A 16382-nucleotide genomic window follows, 5' to 3' on the forward strand; every position below is an offset into this window, starting at 1 on the left:
CCCCCCTGTGGGGCTCGGCCAGAGGGTGGTCGTGTGGCCTGGTGGTATAGGCCGGCCCCCCTTGCTCCCCAGCCAGCCTTGGGCGAGCCACACACCTGGGGATACTAAGGTGGCCTCCCTGGGGACAGAGAGGAGGGCAGGAGACAATGCAAGCAAAATGCTTAGCACAGCACCTGGCACGCGGTCAGCGCTGGGGAACGGAAGCTGCTGTCTTACTGGCGGCCGTGGTCTGGTCTTGGCAGCAGACAGGACCGGGCCCTGAGGGAGGAGGCCCCGCCCACAGGGACAGGCCCCGGGACCTCGAGCCAGCGGGCTCCTCTCCTCTCTGCCTCAGCCAGCGCTGAAACCTCAAATGACCAAGCCCCAGGTCCCCCAGCATTTCCTGCCCTTCCTGCGCAGGGAGGAAAGAGGACCAGAAAACAGGATGACATTTACCAGGAAAGTGTGGGCTTAAAAAGGGGGCTTTCAGGCTGTGCCCCAGGACCACCACATGGAGACCCAAAGCTTTCACACTTTCCCAGAAGCAAACTCCTGAGCCAGAGGGATCTTGAAAGGGTCCAACGGCTTGTTCTTTCAGGCAGGGAAATGAGACTCAGAGAGGGCAGGTGACTTGCCCTAGGTCACACAGCTCCCAGTGGTTGCTCTGGATCTGACACCCAGGCTTTTGGGGGGCTGACACTAGGCGGGAACCCCCAGGCAGCACCACCAGGGGGTTATAAGAGACCCCAGGAGATCCCAGCCTCAGCCAGGACAGGACCCCCTCCGACGTCCAAACGTGGATAACACATTTTCCTGGGAGGATCCCTTGTTGAGAGGTCCCTTTTTGGAGAGGCTTCTCTTGCTGGAGAAATCCTGCGGGGGCCTGCAGCTCCCATGAGCTTGGTGGCAGTGGTAAAGGAATGTGTATGCCTGCAATCACAGGAGCAGAGAGACCTGGCAGTGTCTCCTCTTCCTCTGCCACCCGGCGGGGGTCCCGCACATCTCGCAGTCCCTCCCAGGCGCGCTGCAGAACAGAAGCCAGTGCCCAGCACTTCTTCTCCTACAGAGCCACGTGCCCTCCCAAGTGCCTTTTGGGGAGATGTGTGTTTTGTTTTGTTTTTTTTTAATCCTGGCCACTTAACCAGGGCTTGATGGGGCTGCGATCCTCTCGGGAGATGGCCCTTTGGGAGTGACCAGTCATCCAGGGGATGAAATCACTGATTTCGTTGTGGCAAAAACAAGGGCTAATGGGAGAGGCATCAAGCTGCACTATGGGAGGTCAGCCAGATGGCATAAAGTAGGTACCCCAAGATTGCACATGGAAGGGAGGGAGGCAGCTCCCCAAGGAGGCAAAGTTGATACTGTGATGATGTCTTTGGAGGAAGTGGGGCACGCTTGGGGGGCCACGTGAAGCAGGGGACAGTGGATGCCAGGGCATGACCGTGACATCTCACAGCCACACCCACATAAGGAATTTGCAGCTGTGCTTACAAAGAGAAACTGAGTCTGGAGAGAGGCAGGACTTGCCCAAGTTAACTTGGGTTCGAACCTAACACTCACCACCTGCTCCCTCAGGGGGCGGGGGGCAGCCCCCTCTATATTGGCATGCCCTCCCCCATCCTGCTTAGGCACAGGACCTGGTGAGTCCCGGGGAGGCGGTCCCTGGGAATCAGAGGTAGGGGCTGCCAGATCCTTCCTGCTGGAGTGTTTCTAGCAGAGATCCTGGGTCTGGGTCTGGACAAGTCACAGCAGGATCCTGAAGGGCAGGCCCCCGGTGCGCTGCCAAACTGGGCGGGGGGCTCCCCAGCCCAGGACGGCCTGCTGCCTGTCAATCCAGGCAGAAGAGGAGGTTAGCGACTGTCCTGAGATTTTGGAGGGGTCCCCTCTAATGACAGCTGTGGTTCCTCCCCATAAACACACACAACTACCACAGACATCCGTCACACACCTGCACACAGGCATCACACACGTACCACAAACACCCATCATATCTGCACACACACATCACACGCATGCGTCACAAGCACCATCACACATATACACACTCATCCATCACACGCGTACACATGGTGCACACACACACTTGCATACACCTTTGAGGGATTCACACCTCTCTCCCCAGAAGCTCATCCATGTACCCCAGATAAAGAAACTACACTCTAAGCCAATCTTCACCTTGTTACAGTTGGGGAAACTGAGGCCCACACCAACATGCTATCTGCACCCCTCCCTAGTTGTGCTTAAGGGCTGACCCCTCTTTGGGATGCCTCGGTGGCAGTGGCTCAGGTCATGATATCAAGATCATGAGATCAAGCCCCGCCACAGACTCTGTGCTGGGCGTGGAGCCTGCTTAAGAGTCTCTCTCTCCCTCTCCCACTGCCCTTCCCCCCCCCCCCAAAAAAAGAGCTGACCTCTCTGAAGTCAGAAGATATGAGTTCAAATTCTGGCTCTTCCAACCACTGAAGACCGCGCCTCTGTGTGCCTCAGTTTCTCCATCTGTAAAATGGCAGTAAGAGTGGACACTGAACTTATGACCAGCCCAGGTCTTCTCCTGGCAGAGGCAGCCACGAGTGCCTGGGCCTCAGTTTACTTCTCTGTGTAGTGGGAATGATTGTGCCCATCCCAGCAAGAGTGGTTTGAAGATTAAACAGACAGGATGTGAAGTGGAGGCGAGGTGCCCTGCACACAGCGGCGCTGACCGCTCAGGAAGCCTTTGTTGCGTGCATGCCTGGATCCCGCGTGCCTTGGGAACTGGCGCTCTCAAAAACGTTGGGAGGGGATGAGGGCCCTGGCATCATTAGTTCAGGCGTGGCGACTCCGGGTCCGGGCGGCGTCTCAGACGGTGGCCCCGGCCTCAGCTCCGCGGTCTGCAGCACGTGAGAGGGCCCCTCCGAACTGGCCCCCGGGCCCCCGATGGGTCACGCGGCGAAGGGCGCCGGGCTCAGGTGGGCACCTGGCGGGCCTCCCGGCGGGGGCGCCCGGCCCCCTCCCCCGGAGCTCCTTCCGGGTTGGCAGCCGCGGCGCAGGGGGCGGGGGGCCGCGCCGCGGGGCCGGGCGAGGCCGGGAACGCGCGCCCCCGCCCCGCGCCCGCCCTCCCGTCGCCGCGCTGGGAACCGGGCTCCGCGCGTCCGGGGAGGCTGGCGGCGCGGGCGGGCGGGGACCGCAGGCTGGGGGCGGCGACGGCGACGGGCAGTGCGAGGAGGGCGCCGGGCGCAGCATGGGCGGCCCGCGGGCCTGGGCGCTGCTCTGCCTCGGGCTCCTGCTCCCGGGAGGCAGCGCCGCGTGGAGCGTCGGAGGAGCCCCGTTCTCCGGACGCAGGTAAGGGTTGCCTGCCACCACCTCTGCGCCCTGCCAGCCCCGTGGCCGGGACTCTCAGGCACCCCCCACCTCCCCCCAACCTTCGTGCAAGCCAAAGACTGGGAAGGGGACTTGGTCCCCCACTTCGGTGCCAGCCCGGTGGGAGTAGGGACCTGGGCCAGCCCCGCTATCTGGAGGAGGCTCCCGGCAGTGCGGGGGTCCCCGACTCCATGTGTCCGGAACGGCATCCCCCTCCAGCCTCCTCCACCGCCCCCCCCCACCACTTCACCTCCAGAGCCCTAGAGGAGGGGGAAGGGGAACAACGAGGGAGAAGCCCGCCTCCTGGGACTTCCATCGCCCTAGCTCAAGGGCCCCCTTCCCTGCACGTAGGAAAAGGCCAGCACATCCCCTAGCTGACCCTTGGGGACCCCCCTCCCTTTTCCCTGTTCTCAGCTTTTTTTAGTACCCCGGCTATTTATTTCCCTCGGAGGAAGAAGACCGGGGTGGAATTTCACAGATCCGTGGGTCAGTGGCCACCCCAGGGACCTGGCATTTTGCACAGAGACTGGAGAGAGCATTCTGGGCTCCTGCTGCTGTTTCTGGAGCTGGGGACGTTCTCTCTGTTGGTGTTTGTGGAGCACCTCCCCAGGGAGGAGCCCCTATTTGCAGCGTGGTCATTAATCTTTCAAGGATTGAGTAAGGTGGGAAGCTACCGTCCCCATTTAGCAGATGAGCAAACTGAGGCCCCAGAGAATTAACATAATCTTCTAAACTCATGGGCCATTAACAGAAGTGTTGGGATTCCGATCTGTGGTTTTCTGGCCGTGATAACAGTGTTTGAACCTGTCCCCTGTCCTGGCTGCAGCCCCCACCCCTGCTGGGGTCCCCTCTCGAAGGCCAGCCGTTGTCTGAGGCAGACAATGCGGAGTAGCCAGGCCTCTTCAGGCCTTTTCATCCCACTCAAAGGCCTTCCCCGGCCCCCACCCCCTAGGGCCTCAATTCTTTAATTCTTTTCAGAAATCCCCTTTCCCAGTGGTCAGGGGCCAGCATGCCCCTGCTGGGCTAGCAAGAGCAGGTGACATGGCTAGGGCTGGAGGGCAGAGGCGGCCAGGGCATCAGAGGCCAGAATAGCAGTCGTCTGAGAGAGGGACAGGCAGGTGGCCGATATCAGCCACGGCCGCCTACTGCATACTGACCACAGCTGACCTGGGCTGGGCATTTTACCGGCTTCCACCACCTCCAGAAATCTTCCCAGCTGCCGTGGGAGGCATGCATTCTGATGGTCCCCCTTTCGTAGAGGAGGAAGCTGAAACTCAGAGGGAGGATCTGACCTGCCCAGGGCACGAATGTGAACCCCCTGGGATCCTAGGTGCGAAGATGACCAAGACCCTAAACTCGAGTTCTCAGTGTCAGGCTCAGGATGAGGGGTGAGAGGGCTTAATGTCCAGACTGCCTTCCAGCCAGTCCAGGCCAGGGCCTCCCAGCCTGGGCTTCTCACCCCCAGCACTTCCTGGGTGGGAGCAGGATGGTGACCCTGGGCAGGTAGCTCATGGTCACTGGGAACTGTCACCCGATCTGTTCACAGAAGGCTCACAGTGGCCTAGCATCCCAAAAGCCCTGTGGCAATGCTGTTGCTCCCATTTTACAGATAAGACTGGGGCCCAGAGAGGGAAAGTGGCCCCTCAATCCAGGCCAGCCAGTTTCCCATCCAGTGTCCTTGGCATCCGAGGAGAAGGGGTCAGCTTGTGGGTCTGGGAGAGGTTTGCAGATCGTGGTTAGGAGTCAGGGGCTCTGGCCCTGGCGCTGGTACTCGCTCAGTGCGTGACCTCAGGCAGGTCACTTCACAGTCCCGGGTGTCAGTTTCCTCAATGTTTCCCTCTTTCCTCCCCTTGCGCCCTGCCCACTGGCATGTTCTGGGGGGGACAGACCCCCACAGGAAGGATCACTGACATTAGGTGGAGGAGGGGACCCCTAGCTGGAGTAATCTGTGGTCCTCAGCTGCCTGGACCTCCCCTTGTGGCCATGTCCCAGCATTGTTGGAGACAGCATGGGGACGTCACACCCCATCAGCCCTCCCTCCACCCCCAGCCCAGCACCCCTGGCACCCCTTGGCAGCCACGGGATCAGAGGCAGAAAAGAAGCTTTGTGCCTGGGGAGGGGGAGGCCCGGGAAGGCATCCAAGGGGCTGCCCCAGACCCAGGAATGTGGCAAGACTTTGAGACCCCCAGAACCAGGGTTCCCCAGGGGCAGTGCAGAGCTACCTTGGCTTACCCCTGCCCCCTCTCTGTCCCCCAATCCCTGCTGGGGCTGCTTCCTGCCTCCCTGAGGTCCCTTCCCTCCTGAATCCCAGTTTTCTTTAATGAACGCATCTCAGCTCTGTGGCTCTCGAGTAGAAGCCGTCACCAGTGTCCTGGCCCAGGCCACTTCCCCCTGCAGGATGGGCTTCCTTGGGGCAAGTCCTAGAATCAAGGAGAGGGGAGAATTCTCTTCCCCAGCCCCTCTCCTGCGCCCACATGGGTGACCCGGCCGCAGGACTTCTCTTGGAGCCTCGGGGTCCCCTGCCCTCCGGAAAATGCAGAGCCTGACAATCCCTATCCCAAAGTCAATGGAAGGTGCCATGCTGGGGTCTCTCCAGGAAGGCTCTGGACCCCCCAGCTGTGGGGTGTGGGGTCCGAGTCCCAGTCGGAGAACAGCAGCTATCAGCACCGGCCTATGCGGTATGTGTGAGGTCTCTGTCGGAGGAGGTTCTGCTGTCCCCATCTGCAGATGGACAGAGTGAGGCGCCGAGACGGTCAGGGCCTTGCCCAAGGTCGCCAAGTTAGGAAGCCATAGGGCCAGGACTGGAACTTCGCCTCCAGAGTGGGGTTCGGGCTCTAATCACCCCGCCCCCACCTTGTACCTCTCCTTTCTTTCCTCTTCTTTTCAGAACGGCCCTTGGCCCCTGGCCCGCTTGGCTGCCTCCTGCAATTAGCCCCTATCACTGTTCCGGATCGCAGCCCTGGGCCCCGCAGAGACAAAGTCCCCTGGGCCCCCGTGGCAGGGGGTGGAGGGCAAGTAGTGGGGGGGGGGCTTGTGGGGGCGGCTGGTGCCAGGCTGAGCTGGTCTGGCCTGTTTTCTGTCCTCTGGCAGCCTCTGGGGGCCTGGGAGGTGCTGAGTGGGCACGAGTGGCAAGCCCGGAAGGGAAGCGCCGCATCCCACAGGCTCAGCCTCGTGGGTTCTCGGGCACCTTCTCACTGACGACGTCCCAGGAGACAGAGCCTCCAGGGGCGGCAGGATTAGAAGCAGGCTTCTAAGCACAGCACCCATCCCTGGGAACCTGGGTCCTGGCTCCTCCGCCCAGGCCCACTGCCTGTTCTTGGTCATTCAGTCATTCAGCAAACGTCCCTGAGCACCCTCAGGCTCACTCCCTTCCCGGCTTGGTCCCTGCCAGTGCCCTCCCTAGGCATCTGCAGGGAAGGAAAAAGCTCAGGGCTGCTGAAGGGGACCCCTGGAGGTGCCCCACCCCTCCTGGGACCTTAGGACTGACACCTAAAGGACACACAGCTTGCAGGAGCCAAGGGAAGGGCTTTCTGGGTGGAGGGAATCCGAATGCAAAGACCTGAGGTGGGGGAAGAGCTGGCACTTGAAGGGGGCGCAGGAAGGTGGAAGGAGGGCAGCAGGAGTGTAGGGGGGCATGCAGGACCCTGGGGAGCCATGGTGAGCTGCGGACTCACAGCAGGCAGTGGCAACACTAGGTCTGCGCTTTAGAAAGAGGCCCTGCTGCCCCGCAGGAAGTAGACAGAGGGGCCAGGCCAGGGGGCAGAAGAACTTGGATTTATCCTGGGAACAGTGTGGGGGCTGCGGTCTTCAAGGTCCGGGGGTGGGGGGTGGGGCGTGGTTATTGGTGACTCCCCACGTCCCAGGGGAGGGGCCAGGGGCTGACCTTGAACCCCACGTGGCCTGAGGATCCCCTCCTGGCTAGTCAGCCAACAGCTCCATGACTCCTAAGGAGGGGGGGGGAATTCAAGCCAACTCGGGCTGGTGGGAAGTAAACCAGGGAGCCAGGCTTCACCCACCTGGGGGCGATTTTAATTAAGGAAGAAGAAGAAAATTGTTTTCTCTCGCTCCCCACCCCCAGTAAAGAGGGGCAGGTCAGGCAATTGTGGGAAGTCCCAGGCCCACCGCCCCCAGCCCAGCCCGGGGTGTGGGCATGGAGGGAGGGGTGTGTGCGCATGCGTGTGTGAGGGCACATGGCCCTGTGTCTGTAGACAGGACGGTCATTCGGTGGCTGGGTGTCCTGTTGGATTCGCCTCTGGCTGCCGTACGCTTGAACGTGTTTGTGTGTGCTTCTGTGGGTCTGTGCGAGCACATGGGCACGCGTGTATCCTGGGGTTGTGGGCACCCACGTATGTGTATGTGTGTCTGCATGTGGGCCCCCGTAGTGATGTCTGGGCAGAGCTTGGTACGTGTGTGCGCATATCCGTACCCTGGGATGGAGTCTTCAGCCCCGGCCAGGGGAGCCCCTCCAGTATCTGGAGCTTCTGACTGTCCTCTGCCCAGACTGCCCCTCCCACCACTTCATTCCCAGAGCCCCAGGGCCAGCCTGGGGGATATGACACAGGCTGCAGGGAGCCCCCAACACCCCTCAGGAAGCCCCCCCAAAACTTGCACTCCGAATTTTATGCATTTTTCTGGAGAGGAGCCACAACGGGCATCACTTTCTCAAAGGGGCTCATATGCCACCCCCTCCAATAAACAAAACTCCAGGTTCAAAAGCACAGCTCTAGGGACCCAGAGGATCTAAAGGGCGGGGCCTTTTTGAAATGTATTTTTGTAACTTTTGAAATCCCCACCTGTTCATTAGGAGAAAAATGGCCAGCCGGAGGTTAGGAGTGCAAACTCTAGGGTCAGATGGACCTGAATTCCAGCCATGACCGTGTTGTTCATCTCGGGTGCCTGGGGCACATCCCAGACCCCAGAGCCTCAGTCTTCCCATCTGTAAAGTGGTGCTCATAATTGGCGTGTGAAAGGCTTTGGCCCGAGCTCCTGCTGCGCGGCGGGCATGCTCACCAAAGCCTGCTGTTCGTGCAGGAAACAGAGCAGACGGGAAGCCCCAGAGGTGGCAGCTTGACTCGAGCCTGTGACTCTTCCGACCTCGATCCACATAGAGCTATGCACGTGCACATACGTATGCGTAGTCTCTGGGCTTTCTTATTTGAATAGAAACGCGATCATTCCCCGCCTGTTGGTCTGTACTTGCGTTTTGCCCTTAACCAGACGCGGTGGTCGGAGCGTGGAGGCCTTGGGCTCTAGCTCAGAGTCTGGTTTTCTGTGTCCAGTGGTGCTGCTGCTGTCGAGGCTGTTCCCGGTTTCGCGTCGCCCCCAGCAGCGCCGCAGCAAGCGCCTGTCGCCTCTCTCGTGGGCTGGCTGGCCCCTGGCTGTGGGGAGCTTCTGCTAGGTCATTGGTCTAAACAGGGCTCCTCCTGCTTCGCCTTTGGCTGGGCTGTTCCCTCCCGGACTGAGTCCAGGGTGACCAGACGGGAGGGGACTTCTCCAGGGTCCCACAGTGAGTGAGTTGGCAGGTCCCGGCCAGGGACATTGTCCTATGGGTGGGCCAGCCGCCGGGAGACTGGATTTCAGGGGCGGCAGACGCCTCTGTGATGGCCGGGACATTCCAGGTGCTCAGCAGCCCTCAGCCTGTGCAGGGTCATGGGCCCTGCATTTTTTGCCGGGGCTGGGAAAGGAGGGACCGTTTCAGGTGACCCTTCACAACCCGAGCCCGCCACCCCACCAGACTTTTCCTCTGTGGCCTCGAGCCTGAGGCCAGCAGGTTCCCAGGTTGGGGCCTTCACAGAACCACAGACCGTGGCTTAGGGGATGGGGAGGAGACAGGAACTGAGGTCTCTAGGACGGAGTCAGGGCCCAGGCTGGGCCATCCACATTCCTGGGTGCAAATCTGGCTCTACCTTGCACCAGCTCTGGGACAGGAGCAGTTGTCTTCCCCTCCCTGAGCCTCATTTTACCCCTCTGTAAAATATGGGGAGGTGCCTGCCTGGTTCACCAAGAAGGTGAATGTAAATATGCTTAGCATACAGTAGGTGCTCAATGTATGCAGTGCACGGTGAAGCATACAGTAGGTACTCAATATATGTGATGCACGATGATTATTAATTGGCATTTGGACAAGTCGGTCCTCCATGCTTGGGACATCTGGCTGTTCCACAGAGGGGACCCAAGGACAAAAGAGACAGGGCCTCTCTTCTGTCATGCCAAGGAGGGAGAGGGCAGACATGAATCACGAGCTTCATTCAGCCTGACAGGGATGCAAAGTGCTGCGGGATCCCGTGCAGGGAACCATTGTTCTGTTCAGGTAGGGTGGAGGTGGGGAAGGACAAGGGGAGAGGTGACAGCACAGTAGGGCTTTGAAGGTCGGAGGTGCCAAGTGGGGAGGAGGGGCCAGGGTGCTCCAGGCAGTGGGCCCAGGGTGAGCAAAGGCTTGGAGGTGAGGGATCACAGCAGGTGTGAGCACAGATCTGGAGCGCTGAGGGTGAAGATGAGCAAGAGAAGGATAAGGCCAGGTTTGCATTTTAGGACACGCCTTCTTGGGAGATACTGAGATGCAAGGGGGGGCTGCCGCTGTTGTCCGGGTGGGCGGCAGGAGGCACCGGTGACCTGGATGGGTCGGGGGTGGAGAGAAGTGATACTGAGAAAGGAGAGGTCGGGCAAAGAGGTCTTGCTTCCATCCTGTCCCCCGCAGCTCATTCCCTGAGACCTTCCGAGAGCCCCCAGCACAGCTGCCCCCTCTAGGGCTACGGATTCACTCCTCGGCCACAGTGCCACCGAGACTCCCACTGGGGCCCAAAGGACTTTGAGAGCTTAGGGGTCTCTCCACCTAGAGACTCAGGGCTCCTGGCGAGAACGGGGACTCCTCACTCATCCCCCTGCCCCGGGAGCCCCGGGCAGGGGCTGTGCACGGCACCTGAGCTTCCTCACCGTGGGTCTGTTTCAGGAACTGGTGCGCCTATATGGTGACCCGGACCATCTCATGCCACGTGCAAAATGGCACCTACCTCCAGCGAGTGCTGCAGAATTGCCCGTGGCCCATGAGCTGCCCAGTGAGCAGGTAAGCGAGGCCCCGGGGCGACGGATGCCGGTGGCCCTGCAGGTGGGGGCGTAGCATGAGCAGAGGCCTGGTCTTGGCGCTGCATTGGGAGTGCAGGGGAATGCTGGACCCCGTGGACGGGTGGAGCAAAGGGAACATCGGCCCTATGCCCAATCTCAGCACCTCCCCTTCTGCTCCCGTGGCACCTGGAGGGCTTCCTGGGGGAAGGAGTCCACCATTTACACATGCATTCACTTAGTGAGGCTTCACTTCTGGGGACAGGCCAGCTGGCAGGGACTCCCTGTCCAGTTACTATCTGGATACACCCCCCCACCTGGGGAGTTAGGAGGGATTAGAGGGACTGAATCCCAGAATACAGCAGGACACAGGCTCCAGAGGGGCCCAGGGGTGGCAGAGGACCCCGGACTATGTCCCCACGGACATCCAGGTGAGTGGGAAAGGCGGTAGAAGACTGTCTGAGTCCAGCCCCCTGGGCCCTCTTCCAGCTACAGAACGGTGGTGAGACCCTCGTACAAGGTGGTGTACAAGACGGTGACCGCGCGCGAGTGGAGGTGCTGCCCCGGGCACTCGGGGGTGAGCTGCGAGGAAGGTAGGACCACCCTGAGGTGCAGGCCGGGTGTCTTCCCTCGGGCGCGGGCGGGAGCAGTCGGCCCTTGCTAAGTCGGTGAGCGCCGCATGCTCGGCCGCGTGCGTCTTGTCCGCCTCCCTCTTGGGGGACTCTCAGGACCCCCGGAGAAATTCCGTACGTGCCGTGGAGCTCACATCTTGAGTCACACCATCCCAAGCGTTTCCTCCAAACTTGGGGAAAACCCATCCGACGTGTGCATTGCACGTGGTCACGGCCCACGGAAGCGAAGCACCATGTAGGTCTGGATTGGCACGGCTGGGATGCTTGTATCCGTCTTGCGGGTGAAGAAACCCGGGCTCAGGAAGGTGGTGGGTGTACAGTTGCTAAGTGGCAGTTGGGGCCTGAGGGATGGGCGCACCACGCGTAGCGCGTGTCACAGGCACGGGGGGGGGGGGGGCCTCTCACCCCGGCCCCCTCCTCCGCAGGCCGCACGCGTGGTTCAGGGCCAAGCTCCCAACACCTCTGTGGTACAGAGGACACGGCCCAGGCCTCCCCACGCCCTGGCCACCTGCTTACCTGGAGAGCCCTTTCCTCAAGGGCACCTGCCTCTCTGCGCTCCTGCCCTCGCTGCCCACCTGAGCTCAGTGAGAGGGAAACTTTGGGCTGTGTTCCCAGAATGGCCCTCCAGAGGACAGACCAGCCTAGAACCAGCCCAAGAAGTAGTCCTCTAGGCACCTCAGTGGAAAGGGGCATTCGGGGCCCCCAGAGCGGCATCAGTTGCAAGACCTATTCTGATTCCAGAAACACGAACGTGTGAGACACGGCCTCTGATCAGGAGAATGGGACGCTACCAGAAATCACCATTCATAGATGCTTCTTGAAGGACTTACACGCTTCACCTCCCTGGGACGCCACGAGTCCTGGTTCACAGACCGGGCAACGGAGGCCCGGAGAGGTGGAGTCCCATGCCCGGAGTCCCACAGGGTGCAGGGCAGAGCTCACCACAAAGTGGGGTGGGGAGGGGGCCTGACAGGTTTCCCTGTGGGGTTGCGGAGTCCCCAGTTCTGGTGGTGTGGCCAGAGGGAGCAGGGGAGCTGCCCGATGCCCAGCAGGGGTCCTCTGCAGACAGGCAGCCACCAGGCCAGTGTGGGAGGGCAGAAGTGACAGAGAACCAGGAATGGCACCCTCCCCTCCCTGCTGGGAGAAAGCGGGGAAGGTGGAAGGGCCCAGGGGGCAGGAGGAGAGCCAGCGAGGAGGGGCTGCTGCCAAAGAGGCCACAGAGAAGCTGGTGGGGGGAAGGGTGAATCCCCGGAGTGTAGGGGCCACCTGGGCCTAGCGGGCCTGAGGCCAGGCAGGGCCTGCCCAGACAAAGGCCACTGTGTCCCTGGCTTCCCTCCCAAGGGCAGACCTTTGCAGTCTGCAGGGCCATCCTGGAGCGGGTGAGGGTGGGGGACAGGTGGGGGCAGGGCCCGTGCCCTAGAGTCCCGCAGCTGGAGGCGGTACATCCAGAAGCCAAGATTAGGGCTGAGGGCTCTGGCAATGGCAAGGTGGGGGTGCAAGACAGGGGCTGGGCCAGGCCGCCCCTGACATCTGCCATCTCCTTCTGCAGGGCCTCCGGGTCCCAGCCCGGGGCCGGGAGTATCCAGGGCTCCGTGGGCCAGGCCAGATCTGCTACACCCCAGCTGTGTGGCCTTGGGCCGGGGACTCCCCAAGCATTGTGCAAGTCATTGTGCAAGGGCACCGGGCTGGGGGCTGGGAGGCTGCAGTGCAGGTGCCCCGTCTCGTGCCCACTCGGAGGGGCACCCTGTCTGACGAGCACCACGCGGTCGTGTGCTCTTGCAGAGCCTGGGCTCCTGCACACGAAGCGTCAGTGTTCTCACCTGTGAAACAGGAAGGATACCGGAGCCCGCCTCCCAGGGATGTTTCAAAGATGAAATGCAACAGTAGAGATCCTGCAGGTGGTGTGGCTGCCCAGGGTGGGCCTAACTTGATGATGGATGGGACAGGAGGGGCCCCTCCCAAACCCATACAGTCAGAGCTGAGTAAAGAGGTGCCTGGGCCTGGATATTCTGGAAAACTGCTCTGCTAGGGCCCCTGGGAATGGGGGCGGGGACCCGTGAGGACTTTGCAGGCCCATCCCAGGCCCTGCCCTTCCTCTCACAGCTGGGTTGAGGCTGAGCTCCCCCAGCTGTTTCCCCTGCTGGTGACCGACCTCGCAGCCTGCCCGGCACTGGGACATGGACCTGGGGCCCCAGAGCTGTGTCACCGGAGCAGCCTGGGTGGACTGAAGAAGGAGAGGGAGGACCCATCAGTCCAGAATCCAGATGTAGATCAGCCATGCTTTGCTGTGTGACCTGGGGCAAGTCACTCCATCTCTCTGAATCTTGTCTCTATCTGGAAGTCACCTGGGATGGAAAAGTGCCCACCTTGTACTTTATTCTGAGCACCGGAGACTCAGGCCTAGAACCTTCGGCCCCTGTGGTGGGGATTCTGTGATGGCTGTCTGGGATTATCCTGCTTCTGACCTCTGAGACCACACTTCTCAGTCAGCTGCCCAGCAAACAGGCCTCCCCGTCCTTCCCCACCCCCATTCCCAGGACCCTAGTCTCCAGATTCTGCGTTCATTCACAGCTCTTAGCCCTGGCTTTCCCATCTTCAGGATGGAATGTTCACTCTGTGATGATGGGCAAGGATGTTCTGTGATGTTCGTGACAACCTGGGAGGAAAAGGCCCCATTTTACAGATGCAGAAACCAAGGCTCAGAAAGGTGAATGGGCTGACCTGGAGTCACTCAGCACGGGAAGAGCCGGGATTGGGACCTGCCTGACCAAGCCTCTGTTGGTGCCTCCAGGCTTTGGGAAGGGGGGACTAGATGGCGGGGAGGGAGCCTGGCTGAGGTCTCACCCGGCTGCCCACTCCCACTCCTACTGGAAAACATTTGAGGAAGGGCCAAGGCCAAAATGTACTACGACTGCTGGTCCTGACCCCCTGGTAGGCTCTGAAGAGGGTGATCCTGCCTCTGGGGGGAGTCCCTGCAGACAAATCTTTTACCCATCACCCCCATTGTCCAGATGAGTAAGTGAGGCTCAGAGAGGGCGTAGGTCTCAGCCAAGGTCATACAGCAAGTAAGCTTTGGGATTCCCAGAGCAGAGCCAGGGCTCTGACCTGAAGTCTGCAGCATCCACCCCCCCCCCCCAAAGACCCTCCCGCAGTCACAGTGACGAGGGGAAGGAAAGCGTCCCCTGTCTGCCATGCCCAGCGCCGTGACTCATACTGGCGTCATGCTATCGTGTCACAGCGCAGAAGGTCCAGATGTAGGAATTGAGGCTGGGAGAGGGAAATGCCTTGCTCAGGGTCACATCCAGATTGAGAGTCCATCCGTCTGACCTGAGGCCAGGAGTTTTCCTCTGCAGCAGCACCAGCCAGGGACTCCCAGGGGAAGGCATTCAGACAGTTGGGGCACCATGAGACTGGCCGAAGCCCATCTCAGCCCCAATCCCGCCCAGACAGAAAGATAGAGGAGCTCCCTCCCCCACCTCTCCCTTGGGATCCCCTGGAGTCAGGCGACCTCTGTGTGCCTCTCAGTGTCCCCAATATCCTTAGCTCACGTGTCCCTTCCCCATCCGGGGAACCCCACAACCCTTGTCTTCTGTGATGGGGAATCAGAGAGGGAAGCAGTTTGCACCAGGCCACACAGCAGAAAAGCTTAAGAACGGACGAGGTTGTAGCCCAGGCCTTTCCTGGGCCCTGGGCCTCTCTGCCTCTCCATCCCTAACTAGTTGCTGTTACCGGGCCAGGTTTAGGCTTTACTCTGAGGATACAGGATCCTGGGGGCTCAGTGCTGCATGAATCTGTCCATGTCCCCCCCCCCCACCCTTTCACTCCCATCTGGAAGACCTGGCAGTCCCCATCTCCTGACTCCCTGCCAGCCCAGCCCATCCTCCACCCCTAGCCGGAGCTCCCCTCTCCACCCTCCTGGCCGCCCCAGTGATGTGCTCCAGCCCTGCCCTCCCTCCATCTTAGCCCCGGCCCACCCTGGCCCTCTCTCCCACAGCACAGCCTGGGCAGCAGCTGTCCCCTCTGTCTGCGACCTTCCTGGAGCTGCCACCTGGCTACGATGGCCTCCACCCTGCCATCACTGCTCCTGTCTCTCCAGTACCTGAGAGAGGGAACCTCATTTTACCCTGAAGAGAGGGCCAGGCCGGATGCAGACTGAGGCTTCCCAGAGGGCGGCTGGAGGGTTCTCGGAGCTTGGGGGTCACCTTGGGGTCACCCCATCATCCAAGAGTAGCAAATATTTATATTTGCAAAGTAAATTCCCAGGAGGACACCGGGCCTGGGGCTGGGGAGACAGCATCCCTGTGGCTGTAGTCACCGGACCCGGCAGACCCGTGGGTGGCTTGTGAATGAGAAAGCCCCTCTCCCAACACCTGTCCTGAGAGAGAAAGTCAGAGATGAAGCTCAGGGACACTCTCAACTTCTCGTGCATTCCCAGCTTGGCGTGGGGTTTGAATCCCCACCATCCCACCTTGCTGTGCGGGGAAGCAGCCTCTCCTCTCTGGGCCTCATGTTCTCATGAGGACCCAGTGAGAAGGGGCTTCTTAGCTTAACTCTCGTCCTGGGCAGAGGAAAGGGGAGCTGCTTGTGGGGGAACAGGGTTCAGAACTGTCCATGATGCCGTCCTTGAGCAGATCAAGACAGAGGGAGTGATGGAGTGACATGAGCTTCAAGGGGGAGCTTTGGTGGGTACCTGGGTCTGTCTGGGAAGACTTCCTGGAGGAGGTGACATAGGACTGACAGCTGCGGGAAGGGGGTAGGGAAACAGTGTGTGTGTGTGTGTGTGTGTGTGTGTGTGTGTGTGTGCGTGCGCGCGCACGCGCGTGCGCGTAGTACTGGTGGAGACCTCCCAGGTGGTGGGGAATAGCTCACAGTCAGGCTTCCAGAATGGAGCTGGGGCTTGTGATCCTAGATCCAGCCTGGAGCCCTTGAGAGGGCGAGGTTGGGGCTCAGGGCAGCCCTTTAGGACAGACCACCAGGCTGGGGTGAGGGGGTGCTTTCAGCCCTCTGGGGTCTGCTCCAAGGGTCCTAGCCCACAACCAGTGGGACAGTTGTAATATTTTTGGACAACAGGAGACCTCCCCCCCAACCCTCGGCTTTTTCCCTACTGGGATTTGCTGTGCCAAAGGGCCATTTTACAACTTGGCTTGTCCCTAAAGTAGTTCTGTCCATTTATCAGAATTTGGAGGAGTTTGGGGGATTGTTTTTGTGAATCCTGAAACCAAAACCAACATATTCTGGGATTTTTTTTGGATAGTTTTGTCCTTTCTTTTTCTCTTCCTTCCTTCTTTCCTTCCTACCTTCCTTCCTTCCTTCCTTCCTTCCTTTTAAAATTTCAACTTGCCATTACTTTGAGCCCCTTACATCTATGTTGATGGT

General features: G+C 60.4%; 1 protein-coding gene across 9 annotated transcripts in view; it reads left to right on the forward strand.

The window, feature by feature from the left end:
• Window positions 1–3078: 3078 nt before the first annotated feature.
• EMID1 (EMI domain containing 1) overlaps window positions 3079–16382 on the forward strand; it is a 46875-nt gene continuing 33571 nt past the window's right edge. For 6 of the 9 annotated variants that reach the window (XM_045791261.2, XM_087857195.1, XM_087857196.1 and 3 more), the window contains exons 1-3: window positions 3080–3297; window positions 10265–10378; window positions 10864–10967. In XM_045791261.2, the coding sequence (XP_045647217.2) occupies window positions 3197–3297; window positions 10265–10378; window positions 10864–10967 (319 nt within the window). In that variant the 5' untranslated portion in view covers window positions 3080–3196. Of the gene's footprint in view, window positions 3298–10264; window positions 10379–10863; window positions 10968–11747; window positions 11902–16382 lie in introns of those variants that run through there. The other 3 variants (XM_087857197.1, XM_045791264.2, XM_045791266.2) reach the window with 3 other exon arrangements.

Source organism: Ursus americanus, chromosome 30 (assembly GCF_024610735.1).
Source record: "Ursus americanus isolate L20-20 chromosome 30, mUrsAme1.1.p, whole genome shotgun sequence".
Lineage (NCBI taxonomy): Eukaryota > Metazoa > Chordata > Mammalia > Carnivora > Ursidae > Ursus > Ursus americanus.